Source organism: Lissotriton helveticus, chromosome 11 (genome assembly GCF_964261635.1).
Source record: "Lissotriton helveticus chromosome 11, aLisHel1.1, whole genome shotgun sequence".
Taxonomy (NCBI): domain Eukaryota; kingdom Metazoa; phylum Chordata; class Amphibia; order Caudata; family Salamandridae; genus Lissotriton; species Lissotriton helveticus.
Genome location: NC_136072.1, coordinates 594,567,384 through 594,591,739, shown reverse-complemented (window position 1 = coordinate 594,591,739; position 24,356 = coordinate 594,567,384). Strand labels below are relative to the sequence as shown.

Here is a 24,356-nt window from a genome sequence, read left to right as displayed (position 1 = left end):
GTAAAACTAAATGCTAGTGGGAAAGTTTGGGACCATTTCAATGTGCTGTCTGTAAATGCACTACCACATCATGCTTTAGTAATATATTTATTAAAAGTGAATTTTGAAACATTAACTGAGAAATATTCCTGATGACATTCCTATCAGTGGACTGTGAGGCAAGTCAGGGGTCATGTGCACCCTATATGTTGGCCAGATTTGTATTGCACATGGAACAAAAGTTTAGTCTAATAAATTAAAACAGGGGTATTTTTATACAGCAGAAACGCTGAACTCGTATATTTGAAGGTGCTCTCATATGTGATGTAGAAGAAAAAGGAAGCTCTAAATAAGTAAAATATTTGCCTGGGATCACACATTTGAGACCGGTTTACGGGTCAAGTACATTACAATTAGCTCGAGTAGATTATTCAGGAAACTACACCTGCAGGTCTAGTAACATTTTTAGGATTTTTCGAGGCTTGCTTATGCTTTTCCCAAAGCAGGCATAGGTCAAATTTTCTGAAAAAAACAACCTTTAACTGATGCGTTTTTCTTTTTTTGTTCTGTCGGAGAGACCGCTTTACTGGTCGCACTGGTGTTCAGTTTTCCCCAAAAAATCATAGTGAAAATACATTCATAAATATGCATTTAGGGGCTTTTGGTTAGCCCTCTTCATCTATTGGACGGTTCAAGTGTAATCCTCGTTTTACTTCTGTCGCAGCAGCCTAAAGCATGTCAGCCCACTTCAGCCATTGGCTCTCTTCACAGTAAGTGATGGCTTTTGCTCTTGCACAAATGTTACATTTGGCTATAATGTAGTACATTTGCATGCCAGGGCCTGTAGCCCAAACTCTGCCTTCAGTGATGCGGTTACATCATATATTGTTCTGAAATATTTTAACAGGGCAACATTTACTTATGCTTTTTGCAAGCATATGCACAGCAGCTTTTTTCCTTTTTATTGTTTGTACTTTTTTGAAGTCTAAAAACTGCAAAAGGAAATACAATTTGTCTAGCTAGCCAACGCCAAACTTACTGGCTATGCCAGGGCCCATTTTCTTTTTAGTTCCTTACAACCTCTAGTGCTCCCTATGTTTGTTAAGTGTTTGGAATATGGCTGTTCATGAGAATTTCAATATACACATTAATAATTCTGCAAAAATCCCTAGTTTTTAATAATCCTACCCAAGGCCCAACATTCCATCGACCATGCGGAATGTTCACACACCATTAACATGTCATGAATTATTTGAATTATTTCTTCCTACAACACAGAATTAGCTGTTTCAGAGGTCCGCGTGAGACCCCATTATGGATAGTGCATAGACACAAGAAACAAAACTCATTTATTCGCTTTGGCCATTACATCACTCCATGGCAACAGGAAGAAGCCCCCCACATCCTGAATTTACAGAGCGGCTGGGAGACCTTACAATAGTAACAGAGAAACGTGGATGGATGAATGTGGCTGCAGTGAAATACATAGTCTTTGCTTTGGCGATCCTCGTCATCTGTCTGGACCCAAGCTTACGTGACATCTTTCGGTTTCTTTGTGTTAACTTACTTGCCAGTGCGAACGTTCCAGCCAAATGTTCAGAACAGCACTCTCACCGCCTCGATCACGAAAAGATCTACTAAGTCATTGTTCTGACGGCGATATTTATGTAATGGAAGTATTGTTTTATCCTCTTTCCAGAACAATTCTATTTCAGGTTGCAATTGTGTTTTCTCAATGTATAACTTCTGAGGTATCAGCCTCTATAACTGCCCTGGTTTATGCCTGTGCTCCCTTGTGTACATTTACCCGAAAACATAATGCCTTCCTCCGACTAAATACAGGTAAGGCCTCTGTGGCTTCTATTTGTGATCCTTTGCGATCAGTCAGCACAATATATAATGTATTTCTATTAGGGCGCAAATCCTAAAAAAAAGAAGTGAGGGACTCACCAACTTAGGTTGTGTCACAGGAAGTAACATCACAGAAAGTGACATCCTTGCGTGTGACATCTCAAGAAGTGACATCACATGTTCAGCAGGTCTATCATTTGAGTGCATTGAAAAATTTAACAATTGAAGTTGCTCAGTACCTAGGCCTGTGACTGGAGGTCCCTGTCTGGAGGAATTAACAGACAAAATGTGGAAAACATTTGGTATCCAACTACATTAGTCAAGCCACTAAGTGCTGCAATCTAGGCATACTAAACCTGGAACCATGAACAAAGCATAATTTATGCATGCATGGTAAACTAGAACATGACGGAACCTGCAATTAGGAATATCAAAACTATAAAATGTATTATGGTACATAGAACACCACCGTTATATATACTGACAATTTGAATACACTTTGACCACAATAAAAAACAATGCAAGTTGCACATTGTATAGTTTCAACCGGATACACTGCACAAGTATTAATACAGACATGGCTCGTGCTATATTGCCACAGAATGTTTGACCCTGAAAATTGAGTAGTTAGCTAGACCACTTATATCATTGAAAAACTACCATCAATTAAAAAACTCATGCATCTGCATATCTTTTATTGTGCTGTGCTGTAGAATCTACCTTTCTAGACTGAGTATCATCCGCATGGTGATGAGCAGTCAACCACCTGTTGACATGTGGCATTGAATTCCAAAGCGGCAGAGGAGGGCCCAGTAGGTTTATAGAGATTAATGAGGAAATGGGTCTAATAGCAAGACAGTTTTTGTATGATTGGCATTGTCAAGTTCATGCTGCTGAAACCCCTTTCACAGTCACTTGAAGTCACAGGAAGTGTGTTTATAGCCCGCAAAACAGGTTGCAGTTGATCGGGAATCTCATTACCACCATTATCAACATAGTCTCAGAAGCCTTCGGATAAGAGTTTATAATTCAGAGAGAATCTCCTGCTCAGTTTTTGCAGTTTTCTCTCACCTTTAACCATGGGCTCTCAATGTCGTTTGGCCACTTGTGTGGGTTGATAACATCCATCTCTGAATTAAGTGCTACAAATTAATTTGTCTGAGTTGACGTGGCAGACCTAGTGCTTGATGACTGTGCTTGCAACCTAGAGTGCAAGTTATCTGCCAGATTTTGGTAAAACTGGTGAAAGTTTATTTATACCTGGCCACGTGAGTCCTCCCAGTTGATTGGCTCTCCTCTAAATAAGCTATTCTCAATAGCTTGTTCAGCCTCCTTCCTATGTGTCCTAAGGAACTCCTTAAGCTTTTCAAATGCCTTTACTGAACTATTGATAAGCTGGCAAGCTTGTGGCAGAGTTCCTTCATCCCTTTGCAGTGCTTTTGACGGTGTTCCAATTTCATGAACAGCATCTGCTACATTCAGCAACATTTCTGGAGATGTCAGGATTTTAATGAACCCACTTAAAGTAGAACGATGTTTGGCATCAAAAGAAGTACTTAAGCTGGACTGAAAAAAATGCTGGTAAAGGGCTGGGTATGACTCCCACACTGCTTGTATTGCCCTTTTGCTAGAAGCAATCCACCAAACTGAAAATACTCCCCCAATTTTGAGAATTGCAATTTCTAACTTTTTCGCTCATGGAGAGAGTTCACACTGATTTTTGGGAGACTGGTGGTATACAGCATTCAGTTTTTAAAAAAATGACTCTACGTCATTAAGGCCTGACACTGAATCAACCATGTCCACTACACTGAGCTCAAGCTGGTGGTATAGACAGTGCCATTTTACAAAGTGAGGGTATTTTGAATATATCTTCTCCAAAACACCAGAGTTACTCCCAAGCATTATGCTGACACCATCACTACACACCCCTATCCAATTGTGTTCAAGGAACTAGTCGCAAAACCTATGTTTCTCAAGACATTTCAACAGTGAGGACTCAATGCACTCCGCATCTCTCCATGTCAAGTCAACCAAGTCAAGGAAAAAGGTGAAGGGCTCTTTTCCATTGATTGCAACACAGACATAAATAATTAAAACTGACATGGAAGAAAGGGTTGTTGACTCATCAATATAAACCGTTTTTTGGAGCCTGTTCAACGATACCCATGCAAAGCTTTCATCACATTTCATTAGCAATGCAATCGGCTATCTTTGCTGCAGTATATTCGCTGTGTAGAATCAAGCCCATAAGTGCCTCATTAGCAACCTGTAAGGTTACTACACCTGGAAAGTCTGAAAAGGGGCGATTCATTTTAGCACAAAAGTAAAAAGTGTGAAAAACCTTAACTGTTGAAGCAGGGCAATGCCTCTGATGCTCGAGGATAGTTGGCCACAGTACCTCCTTCTTGGACGCTGCTTGGATATCACATGCTTTAGCCTGCACTGCGGAACCTTTGTGCTTATGTTTGTTTTTCCACAGTGAGGTCAACAGGCTAGCTTTTGTTTGGCCAGATGCAGCAATGCTCCCAGCGATCCATTCTCTAGACATATTTACAATTTGTGATACTAACACTCCACATAGTTTTACCTCACTGCATAATTTGCAGCCAAGGCAGCCATTTTCACTGCTTAGCCATGGATTCTTTTCTTTAAATTGAGCCAAATGATTGTGGTCCAAACACTCTGGCAAGGGGGTATCCCTTTCAAAACTGGCACCCCCATTTTGGACATTTGGTACAGTCTCTTCCAGTGAAGCAGGTTGAATCGATCTTTAACTTGACATCATCCTCTCTGAATCTTGTGCAGGTACATCCTGCAAGCACACACTGGGTTGTACTAGGCTACTTTCAGAATCGAACTATGATTTCTTGTCGCATTTGCAAAGAAATTCAAGATGCCTTTTCAAAAAAGTAAATTCCCCTCAATTAGCAATTAATGGTCTTCAAATGTACCCTTGTGATATTGCTCATTTCGTTTTCCATGTAATGTATGAACATTAAATTACAAGGGTTTGTGGTCAGAAATGAACCAAATGTTTTCTGGCAAGGAGTCCCAGTGCTTTTTACCTCTCTTGGCTACCACTGATACAGCCTCCACGCTAGGGAAGGAAGGCAAGGTGTCCTGTCTAGCAGCAGCTGGCTAGGCAGCTTTCTGGTGATCTGCATTGTCTCCTGGGTGTGCATGGGACCCGACGCTGCCATGCTGTGTTGAAGGATGGACCATGGTAAGTGTGAACAGGATGAAGTAATGGGGCTTCAAGCGTGCACGTAAGGCAGGGAGCTCTGTTGAATAGGATGGCTCCCAAGAGAACATCTGTAAGCTGTGGCACAAATAAAATACTACACATATTAGGCAATTGCAAGTATTTTCATTGCTGTAGTAAAGGTGGCATCCTGCTGCCATGGTTATTAATTCCTTAGAAACCATTCTGAGACATTCCATAGATATTCATCAATCTTGAGCACCCAAATATTTATATGTGAAGGGGTTGAAGTGATTTTGGATGTTGACGGAAAAGCAAGTTGCCTTAAATGAACTTTAGATCAGGATCATAGAACAATTTGTGGCACCCAATACACAGAATAAATAAAATAGATTGGAGCCCATGCTATCATACTATGTGAAAGGGTGTTAACATAAGTAATGGGACGAACAAGTGAAAATCAGATTTCTGATGATTACCAGTAAGTAATCAATCCAGGATATCCTCATCCCCAGTCTAGGCCCATTCCTTACTCAATAAGGGCATCTGTAATTGGCAATCCTTAGCTATCCTTTCTATTGGGAAGAAAAGAACTTGGAAAGAGTCCTATTGCTCCATCTTCTCAAGAATAGGGTAGCTACCAGTTTAACATACGGCTTGTTCTTGGTGCAGAGGGATGAGGTGGAATGTACCTTACTCCAAGCCTGGGGTTAATATACAGAATCCTCATACTACTATCAATGAAGAAGATAGAAACTGAGTCCGGTAAGCCAACAAATCAACACGGATAGCAAATTCATACCCGAGTCAGGGGTCTAGCTTGGGTCCAAGAGGCCATGCATTAGGCAAACTGTGAAAATGTACAGCAAGTAAATCATGCAGCACACATCATGTCAAAATATGACTGCCTTTTTCAAATAAAGAAAATGCATTTCTGTAACATGCCAAATACCTAAACCTGTGTATTTAAAGGTGCTCTTGCATGTTATAATGAAGATAAAGAAAGCATGGAGAAATACAATATTTGCCTAAGATCACACAATTTTGTTAAGCAGGAAAGGTGGGACTCATCCCTGGCACTCTAGATGAGACAGAGGCAGTCATCTGGCTCGAGCTCTCAGTGGCCTGCCCACCTCTGGTCATAAATGATGGATTTTGCTAGAGTCACGCCAAACAGAAAACAATTTTAAATTATTATTCTCCAATGGGGTCTATCTAAACAAGAAAAATACCTTCCTAGCGGATTCTTCTTGGGGAACAGGAGCACTGACTCCTGAATTTACTGATTAGCACCAATCAGAAAACCTCTCACTGGTTAGCAGGTCATGCATGATGTGCAGAGGAGATTTGGTCAACAGCGAAGCAATAGATGTCTGTTCTCAAACTATGGTACGCGCTTGTAGAGTGCAGCTGCGCAAAAGGTGCTGCATGATTCACATGCAGGCAGTAAGAAATGTAGGGATGGTGTATTTCAGTTAGGATAGTTTTCCTTGTCGCAAAGTGATGAGAAGATCGTGCATAACTCAAATACATGTAATATTCAGAGCACAGTGCTGTTCCCCCACCACTTCTATTAGCTGTTAGCATGTTAACAAGGCTGCAAAAAGATTAATTTTGTGGGGCAGGTTATGCAGCTGCTCCCTACATACGTTAGGATATCCTGTTTCCGCTCTCTAGCATAGAAACCTGGCAAATAAAGGTTGCACCCCGCACCATTTCCAAATCTATTTATCTGCTCCGCAAAGCACACTTGTGTTTCCTCAAATAGCACGCTTTGTCAGAACTCGTATACCGGACGGTGTTCTTATGCTCAAAGTTTAATCAGAAAAGACCCTTAGTGTAATCAACCATCAATTTTGAATTTTCATGCGCCCATTTAAAAAGTACTAACGTGAGAAAGGCAGTTGAGGCGGCAGCAGTTATAAAAAGAAAATTGCAGCTTTATATAGTGCGCATGTGACCATCTCTTTCCTATCACTTAATTGGCACAACACTGAGCTAACGGTTGGAATAAATGTGTAACATTAACAAGCCAGAGTATGAAACTGGCGGCCGGGTGTGGCTAGCTCGATTTAAAAATTCCCTTCGCCTCTACTTACCTCTGGCCCAGTCCAGCCAATGGGGTCAATTAAGGGTTGTACGGCAGAGTTCAAAGGGACTACGGCATTCGGAGGCAGACAGCAGGGGATCGGCTGAAGAAGCAAGGGAAGAGCTGGCTGCTTTCAATCCTTTGCTGTCCAGCCCGCTCACATAAGTAGCAGGTTAATAGGCCAGGCAGGTCAGGCAGCAGGCGAGGACAGGAAGTGGAGTCTAAAGTGGGAGGCATGGCACGATGATATCCGGATCCAGGTCATGTCACAAAACAAAAGGAGGCAAGCCTGAAAAATAAAGGCCAATGCAGCACAAGTGCGGGGCTGAAGAAGGGCACACACGCCCGTCCTGTGACGTCTAATGTGGCCACTTATTGGTCTCAGGTTCACAGCGTCTACTGGGAGGCAGCCTGGCATGGTCACGGGTGCGGCAAGTTGAAAGGGCAAGTAATAGATATCACTTTTGCGCGCTACCCAAGAGCAAAAGCCCTGTAAGTGTGGAGGTGGGCGGGCAAATCAACCCCATCAGAAGAAAGTATGTGCAGGGGGCATGGTGACTGGCAATCCGAGATATGTCCAGATTCAGTCAAAATTAGCTGGACATGCTTGGTGCACTCTTGTTAGAGTGACCAGCTTTTGAGCAGGGTGGATGGCATCCATCATGTAAAAATAGTGGATGGACGCCGTCCACCCGCGTGTACCCAGACTTGTGCCCTGATTTCTATCCTACAATACACTTTACAGCAGGCAGTCCCCAAATGATATGTACTTGATGCAGTTTTAACTCAAATGGGGATCAATTTTAGTTTGATCACACTTAACTGTAAAATGTTGCTATCGAGATTTGGGGATGATGTAGGTCTTGTTGGCTGGGTTGTATAAACTGTTTTACCGGGTTGTTGTCAGTTCACTGCTTCATACTGGGTGTGTTCAGCAATGCAGTTTCTTGGGCAGGTGGTCTTCAGGCAACTATAAGGTAGTTTAGTTACCAATGATTATGGTATTTTGTCACTTTTTGTTTACGGATTGGAACTTTCAGATGGTTTGCAATTTTTGGTATAGTGGTGAGATATTGGGGTGAAGGGAGGGTTGATGCATTTCTGACCGAATGAATGGTCGCTGGTTAACATTTTGTCTTTTATATGGACTCTGACTCTAGTGTACTTTGGCACTGTTTTGCATCTTACAAATAATAACTAAGAACAAATGTAAGAAATTGGATTATTAATTGGGGCAGGTGCCTACCCACCTCAAGGAATAATCACAGCCCTTGTCATGGTGTACCTGTGACTTATTTTGCAATTACTACAGTTTGTATATCTTCGTAGTTGGTGTAGATAAGAAAATGGACAATATCAGTTTATTGCTGCAAGAAATGTGTTGTCTTTCCAATCACCCCAGATTTTTCGCCTTTTGCTGCACTCTATATTTTTACTAAATGTAGAACTCTGAGCACTTAACCTCTGCTAACCAGTGATAGAGTACCTGAACTCCCACTTTCGATATGGTGAAATTGGCATACCCTTGTTTGGCATATTTATCTTACCCGTAAGTCCCTAGTATATGGTACAAAGTGCAGAACAAAGAGGAAAAACAAGCCACCTCCAATTCAAAGCTCAATATAAAGAGTTGAAAACAGTTATTAATAACACAGGAAAATCATTTCAAGTAGAATAAATCAAATATTTATCTTTAGTTATACATTAAAAATCATATCCAATATTTTTAAGGCACGATCATTTATCCATAATGATTTATCAAAACAGAACCGTCTTAGCCTCACAAAATAAGACTCATCATACTCACAGACTTTATACACACCATTCATACCGAGCATATCATACAACTCATTAAAACAATCTTGTACCATGCCTCAGTGACAGACTCAACATGAATACAAAGAGTGCATTACCCCAAATACAATGCCTACTATAGGTTAATCGTTATTTATTCTAAAAATCAAATAGCCTAGGAAGCATTTACAGGTCTCTCTAGGACATATCCTCATACAATTTATAGTCTGGTTGATCATACACTTTATGTCTTTACTCGTAGGCACCTCAAGTGCGATTATAAGAAGAATGGTGGATGGAAAGGGTACAATGGCATCTTCATCCAGTTAAAGCCAACTTGTTACTGCCTGTCATAGTGCCAAAAGCTGGTCAGAGGCATTCATCGGGGCTCAGAGAATCCCTGCTCCTCTGACTATCAGCTGCAAACATATGTGGTGAAAGGACTTTTCTAGTTCACAATCAATTAAACTGGGCGACCTAGAGGAAACAACATATACATTCATTAGTGGGTCTCATGCCCACAGAGGATTAAAATAACAATGCACTATGTATTCTTAACAGTACGAACACTTCATAAATGTGGCACACTGATGAAACTGCACTGCAATCCCAAACAATGCATGCATGATTAGTGATGAGTAAGTGGACAGAATCATACACTTACCCTAAATCTGGTACTTTAAAACGTTATTGTCTGGTCGAAGGGAGGCACCCTCTGTAGTCACACGTGTTACAAACGAGCTCGAAGGTTTTTGTTTAGTAGGGAATAGTCACAAGGAATGCATTCATCCAAAGCAAGGCATCCTACGTGTTTTTATGAGCCTGACCAGCCAATGGTACATGCATAAGTGTGTAATAAGTGAAGGTAACACTCCAAATATGTCACTAATGGCAGTGAGACACCCGTACGTAATCTCTAGGGTCAGATGTATATATAGAAAGGGACAGCATTAAATTCACAGTCTACATTCATACAAAATGTAACCCAGGATTAGAATCCGTGTGGTTCGAATGCAATACAGTAACGAAAATTTGCCGGAAATATCACTGGTAGTCTCTTGCTAGAAAAAACATGTTTTTCTTTCAGGAGTGGATAAAGTCTGAGAGACATCTTGGTGCAAACCGCCACTATAAAGTTAACATCAGCGATCAAATGACTTTATGGAATAGAGCTCCCATCACGGGACATCATTTATATGCCAAATGTAAATTCTGTCACCTCACGCATAAAGTCACCGAATTAGAGCTTGGCCTGCACACTCCATGGCGACAAACATTTTACCAACTGAAATTCTACCAACGTGGTTTGTGTCTTTTTTTTCCCCTTGTGTGCTTAAGTACATTGCAATGACAACAAAAAAAGTACGCATATGAATACATTAACATTGAAGAACTATTAGATGCAAAAAAGAGATTACAAAATCGACCAAGCACTTCACGGAGAGAAAAACATAACACAACAAGAATGTTTTGCAGTGATCCAGGATTGAAAAGCCCAGGCCACTACGCACGGTTATGACAGTGTCACTTATGCCCTTTGGAAAACGCTGGATAAACAGACTGTGGATAGTCATCGGAGGCCTGTGTGATGAGGTTTTGTGGGCACAACCAAGTCGATAACAGAATAACTTAAACTGCTGTTTATCTCACTTAGACTTCTATTAAATGGCTCGAGTAAAAAACTTCTAAGGGAACTTATACCCTCATAAAAAATTATTTGGTTCAGAATATAAGCTTCATAACAATCATAGTGAGGACCTTAGAGTTGACGGGCTCTAGTTTAATTTATTGCCTTTGAGGGGTCACCCTACCAAGGGTTGCGATTATTTCTTGAGGTGGGGTAGTCACCAACACCAATTAATAATTCAATGTCTTACAAATGCATATCAAAAACAAACTGTGATGGCCTATGTCATGTTCTATGATAGCAATGTTTATTTTTCATTATCATGATCTAATAGGTTATCCCACTAGGAACAATTGTTACTTACTTAGACAATAATTAACAGTAAACCTCAAGATAAACACCCCTTTCGGCGCACATGGTAAGTGGATTTACAAAGAAACATTGTGGGGTCCAATGGGAGGGAATGTGGGGCAACACACCAAAACTTTTTATAAGTACCCCACAAAGGCCAGAAGCACATAAACAAAATTAGCAGTGGTATCTTACCCCTCCGCATTTCCACCAGGGTCAGAAAAGTGCTGGAGAGGTGGCATAGAAAGGAAAACATTTTCAAACATTTAGTGGTCCTGTGTGATCATAAAGATCTTTTGGAAGAAGCTCTGAGAAGGGTCTGTTAAGATATCTACTTTTCATTTGGTTTTATGTCCCAAACCGCTTAATTTCGCAGCACACGCATTAGGTTCAAGAGCAGGTTCAACAGCAAATATTTAACTCGTCCTTATGCATGCCTGTTCTGTTGCACGAGCCGAAGAAACGTTGTTAAAAATTAAAAAGAATTTGAAAGTAAAAGGCCCATTGAAACATGAAGCTTACAGAGAAAGACTGTCATTGGCTCGGGCAATTTAAACGTTCACACAGGAATATACACAAAATTAATTTACATTGAATTTTTCGGATTTACCATTCTGCGCTCAATTCTGCGGTTCTTTCTACCTTAAGTCAAAACCCTCATTTCGTCATCACCCATTATTCTCATTTACATAGATCATTTCAACTTATTAAACGTATTTTGAGGCTAAAAGTAGCAGCGGAGGAGACAAATACTTCTGAGAATTTTATACCATAACCTAATATTCACAAAACGCCAAAAATGACAATTTTTTATTTTTAAACAAAATTCCATGTCATCCTTAAAATAAAGAGCTATAGTAATCTTATAAAGTGGGTAATTCCGCCATTCCTATTTTTGTTATAGAACAAGGTAAAACAGGAATTCAACCTGATGGCATACCCAGGACTGTACCACGAAGAGCTTGATACAACTCAGAAAGGACATTTTTGAAATTCTGGAGGCATGGACAGAATAATAAAAGGCACACGACAAAAGTTGGAAACAGAACAGTAGCTTGAGAAAAAAAAAGAAACAATGCCAAAAAGGTAAGCGTGCCTTATAATTAAAACAATGCAGGAATTGTAATTAGACAACAAAAAGGTAAATTCTCTTTGAGGTGCTGTAGGTAGAGCTGCTGCTTCATAAACTGCGACACATGGTTTGCAGGCCGCTTGTATTTGAAAGCAATATTTTGCCACATTCACAACTGTACACAATGTGAAGTATTCTTTACACATACTCGGTCACTGGAGATGAATGTGCAATGACACAGCAATACAAAAAGGAGACAATCCATATCTGTCTCGCTTCTGATGGTCTGAACATCAAGAGCGTCTACTCACCCAGACTTTTGCGTAGGTCATCACACAGGCTGATGTGTGGAAATTTAAGGATGTCCTTCCACTTTTTACTTCGTCCCTTACGCTTCCCGCCACCTCCTAAAGGAAACAACAAAATATGGGGTTTGAGTTACTCTGGTCTGTGCTAAGGTCCATGCAATATTACTCTCATAACAGTGCCTGCCTGTGGTTACCAATTGCCAAAGGCACGCCATTGTTTTAGTACAAGGGTTGCATTTAAGATAGCTCTCCATTCAGAGTGTTGTGGTCTTGGTTCACCTCAGTTGTGCCAACTGGACAAACACTTCTGATAACTGAGGATTTATATCGAGAAGCAAATGGCTCAAAAAAGGCGTAGAGCAGGAGTGTTCAATGTAGGTCTAAGCTGGCCGGATGAATGATAAGATTTTTTTAGGCTAATCATCAACTATGTAAATGTGTTCATCTGAGAGTCACAGTATGTAAATGTTTCACAAGTGGATATCTTGAAAACCTTGCATGTATGTTAAACATCACAGCTTAGCTACAATACAACAGTTGCCATTCACTTGGACTCTAAAGTCCTCTAGTAGCAGAGCATGGGTCTGTGGCTGTAAGTGGATCGGTATGAAGATCGTCCCCAGGCCCATGGGAGTATTTTGTGGTTGGACATTGAAGGCTTCCTGCCTGTTGCCATCTCGGTTGGGTGCTATTTACTGCAGCCTTCTGTCCAATCCAGTATGAAAGTAATGTTATGCTATGGCTTGTCTCTAAGGGGTGCGTCACAGTGGAGATTTCTGACTAACGACCATGCCAACCACATGTTGGCTCGGTGTGATATTATGTCATCTTTTGTGACCTTCCAATTAGAGGTGTGACTATTGGACTTTTCTAGGTTTCTAATGATTGTGCTGGAGCTGTCATGGAGCTGTGTTTGTTGTGGACATGGTCTTGTTATGTGTGTTCTGTAACTGAGCTACCACTAGGACTGCCAATGCCAATTACAGCAGCCTGTTTGACTGTGTTGCCGAATAGTCCTCTGTAACAACTGTAGAGCCGGTAGACTGCTGTCAATGTTCTTTCTTCTCGTTCTGGTCTACTTTGGTCTAAACTGTCTCACCTGTTCCAGTGATCCCAGGAACAATGTCTGCTGATATTTTCCTTTCTTACTTAGGGGCAATGAATGGAATGCTTCGGAGTCTCGGTCTTCGACCGTACTCCAGTGCTGGGTTGGCCTATCAGGGCACATCGGCACTGCAAGATCGGCCCACTTGAAAAGGTCAGTGTACGAGCTGGTTTTTGGTCGGTACCGGCAACAGCCCACGGGACAACAACAAAAACACCCCACACACTGGCCTATTCAAGCTGGCCAGTTTGACGGTGCCAGAATATCCCAAAGGCTAATCCAACACTGTGCTATTCCCGTTTAAAAGGAACAGAGCAGGTAATTTTTTTTGTATGTGTGCCCTACACCCGACTAACTATGCCCCGGCCCAACAGTCCATTTATGTATGAGAAATGTTCAACATTCCCAGTGACCCGATCCACCTCAAGAGTCCGCAATTTACTCCAACTGGTTTAATGTGTTTGTGGGAGAATCTTTGAAGCTAAAAGTGCCAGAAGCCAAACGCTGGTGCGCTGGAAGAAGTAGCGTCTCAGCGGGTGACCGGAATGGCAACTGGGTATACCTCACCTGTGTGCGCTGAGACACAGTCTGTATATAGTGCTTCTGCTAAGAGAGTTCCACAGTGATGAAAACCCAATTGTAATGGGCCCGTCTTCATGTGTTCTGACTTGGTACTTCAGATAAGAGATCGAATTGTAGACCTTGAGGAAAGGATGCTCTAGCGGACCTTGTCTAACACTCGCAGAACTTTCAGTGATGTGGAGCGAGCCTTCTTCGGAGTTGTGGAGAGCAAGAGTCAGTATCGTTCCGCTTTCCATAACCTGGAAGATGCAGAGGGGCAATATTTGTGTGCCATTGCCTCACACTGGGATCCTTCGAGAAAGTTGCCTACAGACTGATTCGAGTTATGGGTAACATGAAAGGTACCAGAGAGAAGACATTGAAACCTAGTGTGCAGAGGTTCTCTTTCCACTATAAAATAGACAAAAATGCCCCATTATTAACATCCTGTGCTTATTGTTTACCCAACTGAATTTCGAAATTAAGGCGTCTATGCATACATATTGTTTTTGTAGAGAAAAACAAGCACTGAGAAAGCAAGATCCGACTTTAATTTGCTAAAGTACAAAAAGAGCATTTGTGCATGTCTGTGCTGGAATATTAAACTATTGGTTTTGCAAGTGCCTGTTTGTGTATTTGGAGAAGTCGAGAAGGCAAAATGAGAGTCCTGGTCAAAACATTTCAAAATGGCATGCGGCACTGAAAAAAAAAACTAAAGAAAAAAGGAGTGTTATGTATACATCTCGTTTATGACAACAAATGGAAAGTGTAATGATTCTGTGCATTATTCAGGCGCAAACTAGTACCTCGTGCATGCACATCAGGCACATTAGAGGAGGGAAAATGATACACCAACCAGCTAACAGCATGAGCTGGGAAAGAAATGCTGGTCTGGGCAGAGCAAACGCCTTTGATATGTACATTTTAAAGAATGGGCAAAAATAGTTCGGTAGCCAGCTGCATTGTGACGGCAGGCCTATTAAGTATTGACAAAGTCAATAGCTCTCGCCTTTAAAAAGCGAACTCCATGCTTTTGGCTTTGCCACTGCTTGTTTTTAGAGCATTGATAAAAAGAAATTAAATAATAAATCATTTCAAAATACTGGAGAAAAAGAAAACACTTTTTCAGTTGTCTTGATACTGAACGGTGCATAAAATATCTTCAATCTCTACAAACTTCATTTTTCAAACACTTTTCTCAGGATACAGTGAACACAATTTTAAAAGCCAGCTGCAAGTGATCCAGCTAAAAAATAACCAAACTACGAATTGCATTTACTGAAAAGAACATGACACCAGTCTGAGGCCTTGAATAAGGTAGTGTACTAATTGTAAAGAAAATGCTTGGCAAGGTCTAGAAAACTAGAACAAATGTTCCGGCTAGTTGGTGCTCTGCAGCAACACAGGGACCAGATTTACAGGCCTCCAGGTGAAGAAAAGTATAATTTGCAGTCATGCCAGGAACACCTTCTGCCTCAAATGCTGCCCATTAAGTGCATCTTATAGCTCCACCCCAGCTCTATAAATAATGCCTTTGTGTTCCAAGACTTAGGCTTGCATTGAACATGTGGAATAAAGATATAAAAGAAAAACAACCTGGAAAAGTCTGCTGTTCTAACAAACCACAGTAAAAATATAAAAACAGTTGTGCTTTTACAGATGATCTGACAGGGTTGGAGAGCAACAAGGAGAACATGGGAGTTGGAAATGTGAGGCACATAGGGGAGAGAGCAAGAAAATGACACTCATGGAGTACTTAAAAAAATGTTTTAAAAGAGAGAGAGAGAGTGAGAAAAGTAGTTCCCTGATGTGAGCTCTGGAACGATGCAGGTCATGCAAACAAAAGGATGGTAAAGTAGCTATGCTCCTATGGAGGGATAAAACACAAAGAGAAAAGAAATCTATTGAATAAGAAAGAACTAAGCAAATAAGATTGACAATAAAGCCAATGGAAGATAAGCAGTGGGCTGACCAAAAGCCCGCTCAATGTATGGTTAATTTACACTATGGGTTATCGACAATGCTTACTCATTCATCCCCTATCTAGTGCCAGGGAATTATATATCAGCATCTTTATTATTCACTAATCCTATTAATATGTCTTTGCCATTTATTTTTTTTTATTTTATGTATAAAGAGCAGAAATGCATCACTGTCTAAAAGGGGTGTTCGCAAAATCAACAAATAACATAATAAAAACATTGACGTATACTACCAAATTACACTGACCTGAATGGAGTTTACACCTAAAAGACCTTGATATAACTACTAATACAATGCATCTTAAGTGCTGGCACAGTGTTCAACTACACACTCTTACCTCACTCAAACCTATATCAGGAGTCACTTGTTGGAATACTTCAAGAAGAGCCTCAGCTTTCACTAACAGACTTCTGTTTTTTGTGGGGTGTTGGGGGGTATTTTATATAGCGCGAACTAGACCCGAAGGTATCAGAGCACTTTACATGAGCCGAGCACCAGTTTCGTTACAGACTGACACATTCTTTTTTTTTTGTTTTCTACTCCTACGCGCATACCTTATATGTACAAATGTGAGCCAACTATCCCTGCCAGACTTAATTTGCCTCCATAATAAAAACAAGCATTGACAAAGCCAGTGGGTTGGTAAATGTTTGTTTGGTTTTGTCCAGGTTTATATAACACTTTATTGCTAGGGGGCTGCTGGGTACTCCTCAATAATGGCTCTACAGGCACCTACTTTGTGTGTGGTTTTGCTCATTGCTCATAACTCGCAGTTAAGTTAGTCAACAGCTGAAGTGGGCTGTCCTACAGCCCCATGCTGTATATTGTATGTTGTGGGTGGGTGGATGGGAGGGGCAAACATATGTGAATCAAACATCACGCTAAATAATGTATATGGCTGGCTGAAAACCCCTACAACTATATTATTTACATAATTTTAGTAAAATCATAAGGTCCTGGCTAACACACAGATATAAATAAACACACCCAACTCCAAGAAGTACTTGTTAAGACTGCAGTGTAACATAAAAAAAATTGATAATAAAAAAAAGAACCAGAAGCAGCTTAAAAAAATCCCAGGAAGGGTCACCAAACTATTTTTAGAAAGCATTTTTTGCTGACAGAATATCTCGCAAAACCATTTTAGTCGAAATTTCATCTGCAAGTCAAGTTTGTAGAAGGTAACAAATTGTACAGCTTTGTAAAACTGTAAAGTTGCTTCTCATAACCTCTACGGCAGATTTACAATTCTCTACCCTTACTGAACATTTTATTTAGAGGACTTAGACAACCCTCGGTGACTGAACTTGTTATCGCAACAAAAGCCATCTCCAAAATTGTCAGAGAAGCCTGGTTTAACCAGTTAGACTTATAGATGTACTGGTCACTACTCAACGTTGCAAAATTGCGTGTTTTGTTTGGAAATAAATTACAAGCATTGGCAAGGCTAACGGGTCTTGTGTTCTTGCTTTGCCAGAGATTTTTGCCAATGCTGTTCAGCATCAGCAAAAACAAGAACAGAAAAAACACCCTTAAGATATCATATGTGTGAATACATGACCCCACATTCACATGGCGCACAAGGTTCACCGCATGTCGCACATGAATCACCGCATATTGGTGTGTATATTTTATCACACAAACACAAATATACATCATGATGCACGGCCTCAGCGGGCGCTCCTAAAAAGTCAAACAAAAACAATAATATAAAAAATATAGATGTGGAGGTGAGGAGAGCAACAGAGGAGTGTAATTAAAAAAATGAATGTGAAAGTGAGGGGAGCAGAGCGGAGGAGCAATCTGCTGCGGCCAACAAGTATTGGTGAGCAGGGAGGGGCTAGTGGTTAGCAATGGGGACTTGGTCGGGGTGGGGGGAGATTTGAAGCAGAGTGGAATGGGTGGGGGGAACCGACAACCTAGGAGTGAGGAATCAAACTAGCTGGGGGTGGGAAAGCATCAACACAGAGTGAAGTGGGTGGGCGGGGGTGTTAGAGGGGAATCAGTACACGAGGAGAGAGAGCAAGAGAATGCGTCCACAAGAAAGGAGTGTTGAAATAAATAAACATTTTTAAAGTAGTTCCCTAAATGTAAGCACTTGGAAGAATACAGGTCATCAAATCAAAAGGACGGAAAGAAGCTATGCTTCAGGGTGGGGCAAATACAGGAAAAGGCAATATTTCAATGCTGCAATAAAAAAAATACAATACAAAGAATAACAAACAAGCAAGCAAATACGATTAAAAAGACAGCCAACCAATAATAAACAATTGGCTGACCCAAAGTCCTCTGTAAGTATTGGTATTGTACAGAATACATCTTTCGAAAACAGACAGCTAAGATGTCTGTGGGCACGACTTAAATAAGCCTTCAAGGAGATAACTTGGCAACACACGCTTACTAGCCATGATTACGGTGAACATCAACCATTGGCAGTGGAGGTACTTGGGCGCATTGTGCAGCACATTCAGCAGCACCACTAGCTCAGTAAGCAGTATCTCTTGCCCATTGAGTCACCACAGCCATAAGCACACAGACAACGAGTCCTGCTTCCCAACACCTGAACTAGCCTTTCTATGCACTCCCTCATACCATGTAACAGAGTTCACCAACCACTCTGGTGTTCTGTCCCATGTTAGAATGGTTGCATGTCATCATGAAGTCTATGTCAGCACAGTTGCCATGGGGGAATTTGAATGTTGACAGCTATGTTGAGCACTTATGCCAAGATGTCAGTGTGGATGGTCCTCTGTTGCAGGGCTGGAACAGTGAAGAATTGAACTCCCCAGTTTGGGCGAAGCAATTGTTTTTAACTCCGTGCTCGGCTGATTAGCCCGTAACAAGAATCCTGGGTTGCTTGTATTCTGGTTCAGGAAGGACTGGCTTGGCAGTTCGGGCTGGACTGTTTCCAAGGGAGCAGCGTCAAAGCTGATTTGCATATAGCTGGGTCCAAAATAATGATGGATCGGGATGTGGTCCCAAGTAATTACCAATGGCTGAAATTATTTCCAGCATTCATCGCTTTTTTGTATGCTTTAGTAATTCAAATAAAACTAAAGCCTATCTTAACTAGCTGTCATCATTACCACTCTTCATTTAACAAATCATAATTGAATTTCATTGCATTAAAGATACTGTTAATTAATTTGCCAATGTATATTTGGGTGTTTTCTCTAGTAGTCAGCTTGTCACCATACAGCCTTTTCATAGTGCTTTAGTACACCGTGAACCTGAAAAGGTTAATACGCACAACTGAGTGGGACCCACCATTGCTTGTGGCAATAACAGTATAGCTGAACAGCAGTTTTTTAGGTCTCGCCTGTCGATGCGCATGCGCATCGAGCAAGGCGAGAGTATTGCGAGTTATCCACTCTTTATCCACACTGCAAGGAATCGTGGCGATTCCTTGCAGTGCCCGTGACTTTTAAGGTCAATGCGCATGCGCATTAAGCTTATGCGCATGCGCATTGACCTTAAAAGTCACGGGCGCGTGCATGTCCGTCTTTGTTTACCGTGTCGCATTTCTCCTCCCCCCTCCCCTCTCTTCCCTTCGGCTTGTTTGTTGATTTGACCCGCTCCGCCCCCTCCCCTTCCCACCGTGTCGCATTTCTCCTCCCCCCGCCCCTCTTTTTTTTTGTTTATTTTACCCGCCGTGTCTCCGATCCTTTCGCTTGTTTATTTGAATGAGCGTTTCCCTGGCTTAGAGCGGCACCCAATTCATGGGTGCCTTACTTTAATGTATACAGATGCTTGCTCTCCTCCCTTTGTGAGTGTTTCTCTGGCTCAGGCAAGCATGCTGCTGGCTTTCACGTTCCTGTAGCTGTACCCTTTACATCCGTGTTCCTAACCTTACTGCTTCAGACTATTAAGCCACCTTCACACCACCAGCCCCCTTTAGCAGCCCACGCATGCTCCTCCGCACAGAGGTTCCAATCACAGTAACTGCATGCCACAGCTTCTTCGTAACTAACGTCCTCCTGTGCCGTGAACCTCAGAGAACGAACAAGAAAGAGGTTACTGGAGGTTCTTTCAGTGGGTACACACTCTCCCTGAAATCTCAGCTGAGGGGCACCGACAGCGAAACTGGTTAATGCAATCTAGTAGCACAATTAGGGGAGTGATGATCATTTTTATGTGTTGATACATTTTAATTATTCAATGAAAGTTTTACTGCATTTTTTTTTTTGTTGGGTAGCTTCATCATTAACAATGGCGGCGCGTGCCTTTATTCATCTTTAATAATGGCGGTAGCATGCCTTTCTTTTGTTCTGCGCGGCTCGCCCATCTCTTTATTTACTTTGCTGTCATTCAGAAGCTGTCAGTGGTGGCCGCTGTTCAACAGGCTGTTGCGTTTTTGCGGTCACAGGAAACAAAGTTCCAAAACGTTCCTGGGGCCGTAATCGGAAAATGTCATGTCAGCATTAGGAATAGGCGTGGCAGAAAGCAGCATAGCTTTTTCACACCGCCTACAATGTCTCCAGCCTTATATCTGCTTTATTCGCTACAATCAGCAAGTCATGAATATTTGTTGGGCGAAGCGACATTTAACGCTTTGCAGTGAGTTATAGTGCGTGTGCATTTACACATGGGGAAGGGGGTTGTTAAGCGCCTGCTGCACAAAACATTGCTCTAGGAGCGCTGCGCAGCAGACAATGGAAATCCGATGGAAGTAGATAAGCACTAATCACTGGTTACATTCTCAATGGCTCCCAATGCTGATAAATAATGTTTAATATTTGTTATCAGACGCCACAGTGGAGCCGCTGCAGTTCTGTGTTCATTTCCACACAGAAAGCCGGCCCTCTTCTTTCTCTCACTAGCTCGCCTCCAACCCTCATCTCCCAATGTAATTTCATGTAATTCTTTTAGTGAACGACTTTATTACAATGATGCCAAATCCACGATAAGAAGACAAGCAGGTTTATTGCAGCACAGCTAAGGCGTCCGCCCAGGTTGATCTCCAGATGCAACTGGAGATAACTGAGTGGAATATACAGTTACAGGCACTCCATTAAGAATGTAGAACGCCATGTGAAAATACACAGAGCGCACAACAACCAGGCCTCATCAGCTGTACCTCAAAACAACCAGGACTCATCACCCCTCTCTCACAACAACCAGGCCTCATCACCCCTCTCTCACAACACTCACTCTCACTCACCCTCAACCCCTCAGCCTCACCCTCACTCACCCTCAACCCCTCACCCTCACTCACCCTCACCCTCACTCACCCTCAACCCCTCACCCTCACTCATTCACCCTCACTCACCCTCAACCCCTCCCCCTCGACCCCTCCCCCTCAAGCCCTCACCCTCACCCTCACCCTCACCCTCACTCACCCTCACTCACCCTCAAACCCTCAAACCCTCACTCACCCTCAACCCCTCACCCTCAACCCCTCACTCACCCTCACTCTCACTCATCCTCACTCACCCTCAACCCCTCACCCTCAACCCCTCACTCACCCTCACTCTCACTCACCCTCACTCAGCCTCAACTACTCCCCCTCACTCACCCAAAACCCCTCACCCTCACTCACCCTCAACCCCTCACCCTCAAACCCTCACTCACCCTCAACCCCTCACCCTCACTCACCCTCAACCCCTCACCCTCACTCACTCACCCTCAACCCCTCACCCCCTCACTCACCCTCACTCTCACTCACCCTCACTCAGCCTCAACTACTCCCCCTCACCCTCACTCACCCTCACCCTCAACACCTCACTCACCCTCACCCTCACCCACCCTCACCCTCACTCACCCTCAACACCTCACCCTCAACCTCAACCCCTCACCCTCACTCACCCTCACTCCCCCTCACTCACCCTCACTCACCCTCACTCTCACTCACCCTCAACCCCTCACCCTCACTCACCCTCACTCACCCTCACCCTCACTCACCCTCACACAGTGCAATAGTTCTCAGACCATTTCAGTTAGAGCTTTTAGAAATGTTTATGGCTTTTTTTATTTGTAATACTTTAGCATTGGCTACAGGAAACAAAAATGCTAAACATTGACAAAAAAACCCCATAAACAATTCTAAAAGCACTAACTCTAATGGTGCGAGACCTATTGCATTTCCAATGCTTGTTTAAACTCCAGTTCAGATCCTGCATGTATTGATTAGTCGCCAGGGAGTGTTTCGAAGTGACGTCATTATTTTTGGGCGTGCACTTGGCGATTGCCCTTTACAAACTGTTTGCAGACTAAATCTGGCCAGGTCTGCTTTCTGCATTGGCTGCAGCACACAATATAAAGTTCAGTTGAAGTCAGTAAACTCCCTCTGTGAGTAATCGAAGGCCATGTATATTGGGGTTTCTCCACCCAGTGGTTGGGCACAGGGTCTATTTTTGGCCAGGTCCTTTATTCAATCCCCCCCGCTACGGCGAAGGCCATGTACAGCGGGGTGGTCCACACAAGGGTGAAGGTGAAATGACGAGAACACAATGAATAACAGCACTTATGAAAGAAAACTGCACATCCATAGTGATATATTCGATGATGTAAATGATGAAGTAACATGTGATTTCCTATGTGACATGTGTAAGGTTATGAGCAATGCATTGTTATGTTATGTAAATGCAATTTATAACGCGCACTAATCCCTCCGGAAGGGGTGTCTGGGCGCAGCTCAAAACATAAACAGGTAGGCCAGACTCTTAGGACGCAACCAGCTCAGTCTTGAGAAATTTCATGAATTGAAAATGATCAGTACATTGACGTAAGTGAAGTGGGAGCTTTTTCCAATAAAAAGGGGCTAAGTAGGAAAAGAACCTTCCACCTGAGCAAGCTTTTCTATCCGGGTGACTGTAAGCAAGGGTTTGTCACTGGATCTTAACAGTCTACTTGGACGATAAGGAAAAAGCTTTGAAGACAGATAGCTTGGGCATTCGCCACTTACGGACTTATGGGTCAGGCAGCAAACTTTAAAAATAATTCTGTTGTGGATTGGCATCCAAGGAAGAGAGCGCAAAAGAGGAGGAGAAGCTGACCTGGGTGGAAGATAGGTAATAAGATGGGCTTCAGTGTTCTGAACCACCAGCAGTTATTTATCAATGTCATCAATGAGACATGGAAGCTAATAATGCATTACAGTAATCTAAGCCGCTGATACCCAATGCTCAAACTAATATCTTCCTAGTATAGTGTGGAAGGAGAGTAAAAACTCCCCGTAACAAGCGCAACATATGAAAACAAGTCCCTGTTGTGTTGCCAACCTGCTCCTTAATAGTGAGTGCTAGATTAAGTTCAACTACCAGATTTTTTTACAACCAATTTCGGAATCTCCTAGGAGACAGACAGGCTCAATCCACAACTTTGGACTTCAGCAGGTAAAGGCTTCACTAACTCGAAATCTAACAATACTGTTTGAATAAAGCTTTACTACCCCTGCTGGCCAGAAAATGAAGTGCACAGACCCCAACAGCTCACAGAAGCACCCTCTGATGTAGAAAATCCCTGTTGCTGCGGGGGGGGGGGGGGGGGCTGGCCTCACTGGCTTGTGAACACAACATGGTGGCTGGGGGTGCACTGTTAGAGGTGATAAAATATGCGTGTCGTCAGCATGCAAAAAAGGTTCAAAGTCAAAGGCTCTGGCAATTTTGGTAACGGGGCTGCATAAATATTAAAGAGAGTAGGGCTGAAACAAGAGCCACGTGTCAGCCCTTATCTAATTGTAAAGTTCCTGATTTATTCAGTTTGTGGGCTGGGGATGAGTTGTGCCTGAGTTGCTAACCATTAATGGCAAATTTCAGTAGTTTAAGAAATTTTTTTTTACAAGTGCCCCTTCAACAAAAGTATTTTAAGAGAATTAATTTTCTTCTGAGTACTCAATAACAATGCCTCTTATTCAGTTTCTTTCAGTGACGTATGTTATGATATACAAGAATTCATGTACTGCTACTTTAAAAAGAGGAAAACAATAGGTACAGGTGAACAGTTACTGCATTTCATACAATACGGATTCCTTTGTTTCCCTCAGAAAAAACACCAGCAGTTTCCCATCAAACTTATTGGTATTGTCACTTGTTCAATATATATTCATCAACCCCATGGTTGCATCACTGTTCCACGGCGAGTTTTGGAGATTCATTCCAATATTACTGAAGACATAACTGGACAATGGATATTCGATTAAATCCAAATTGTTTAATTTCAGTGGTATTTTTGGGCCTGTACCAAGATAACTGGAAATGTCAGATGGCATACTCGGATATTTGCACAAAGGGATTGACAAGTCACCATCATATGACGTAAGTATTGCCTCACGAAGGCATTAATTGTGTAGGATTGACGATCTTGGCTTCCAAAAGTATTTTTATGGATGTGTGATAAAACTTACAAATACCAAAACAATGCAGGTTGCATAGGATAGCTGGAATTTACCAATGTATCTGATCAAGTGATTCTGAGATTTATCAGCCATTAG

The 24,356-nt window shown here is 42.1% G+C and overlaps 1 protein-coding gene across 1 annotated transcript in view; it reads right to left on the bottom strand.

Moving 5' to 3' along the window:
• LOC144791658 (G protein-coupled receptor kinase 5-like) overlaps positions 1 to 24,356 on the bottom strand; it is a 474,508-nt gene that overhangs the window by 289,038 nt on the left and 161,114 nt on the right. Inside the window, exon 2 of the mRNA XM_078666387.1 lies at positions 12,280 to 12,375. Coding sequence (XP_078522513.1) covers positions 12,280 to 12,375 — 96 coding nt within the window. The remainder of the gene's footprint in view (positions 1 to 12,279; positions 12,376 to 24,356) is intronic.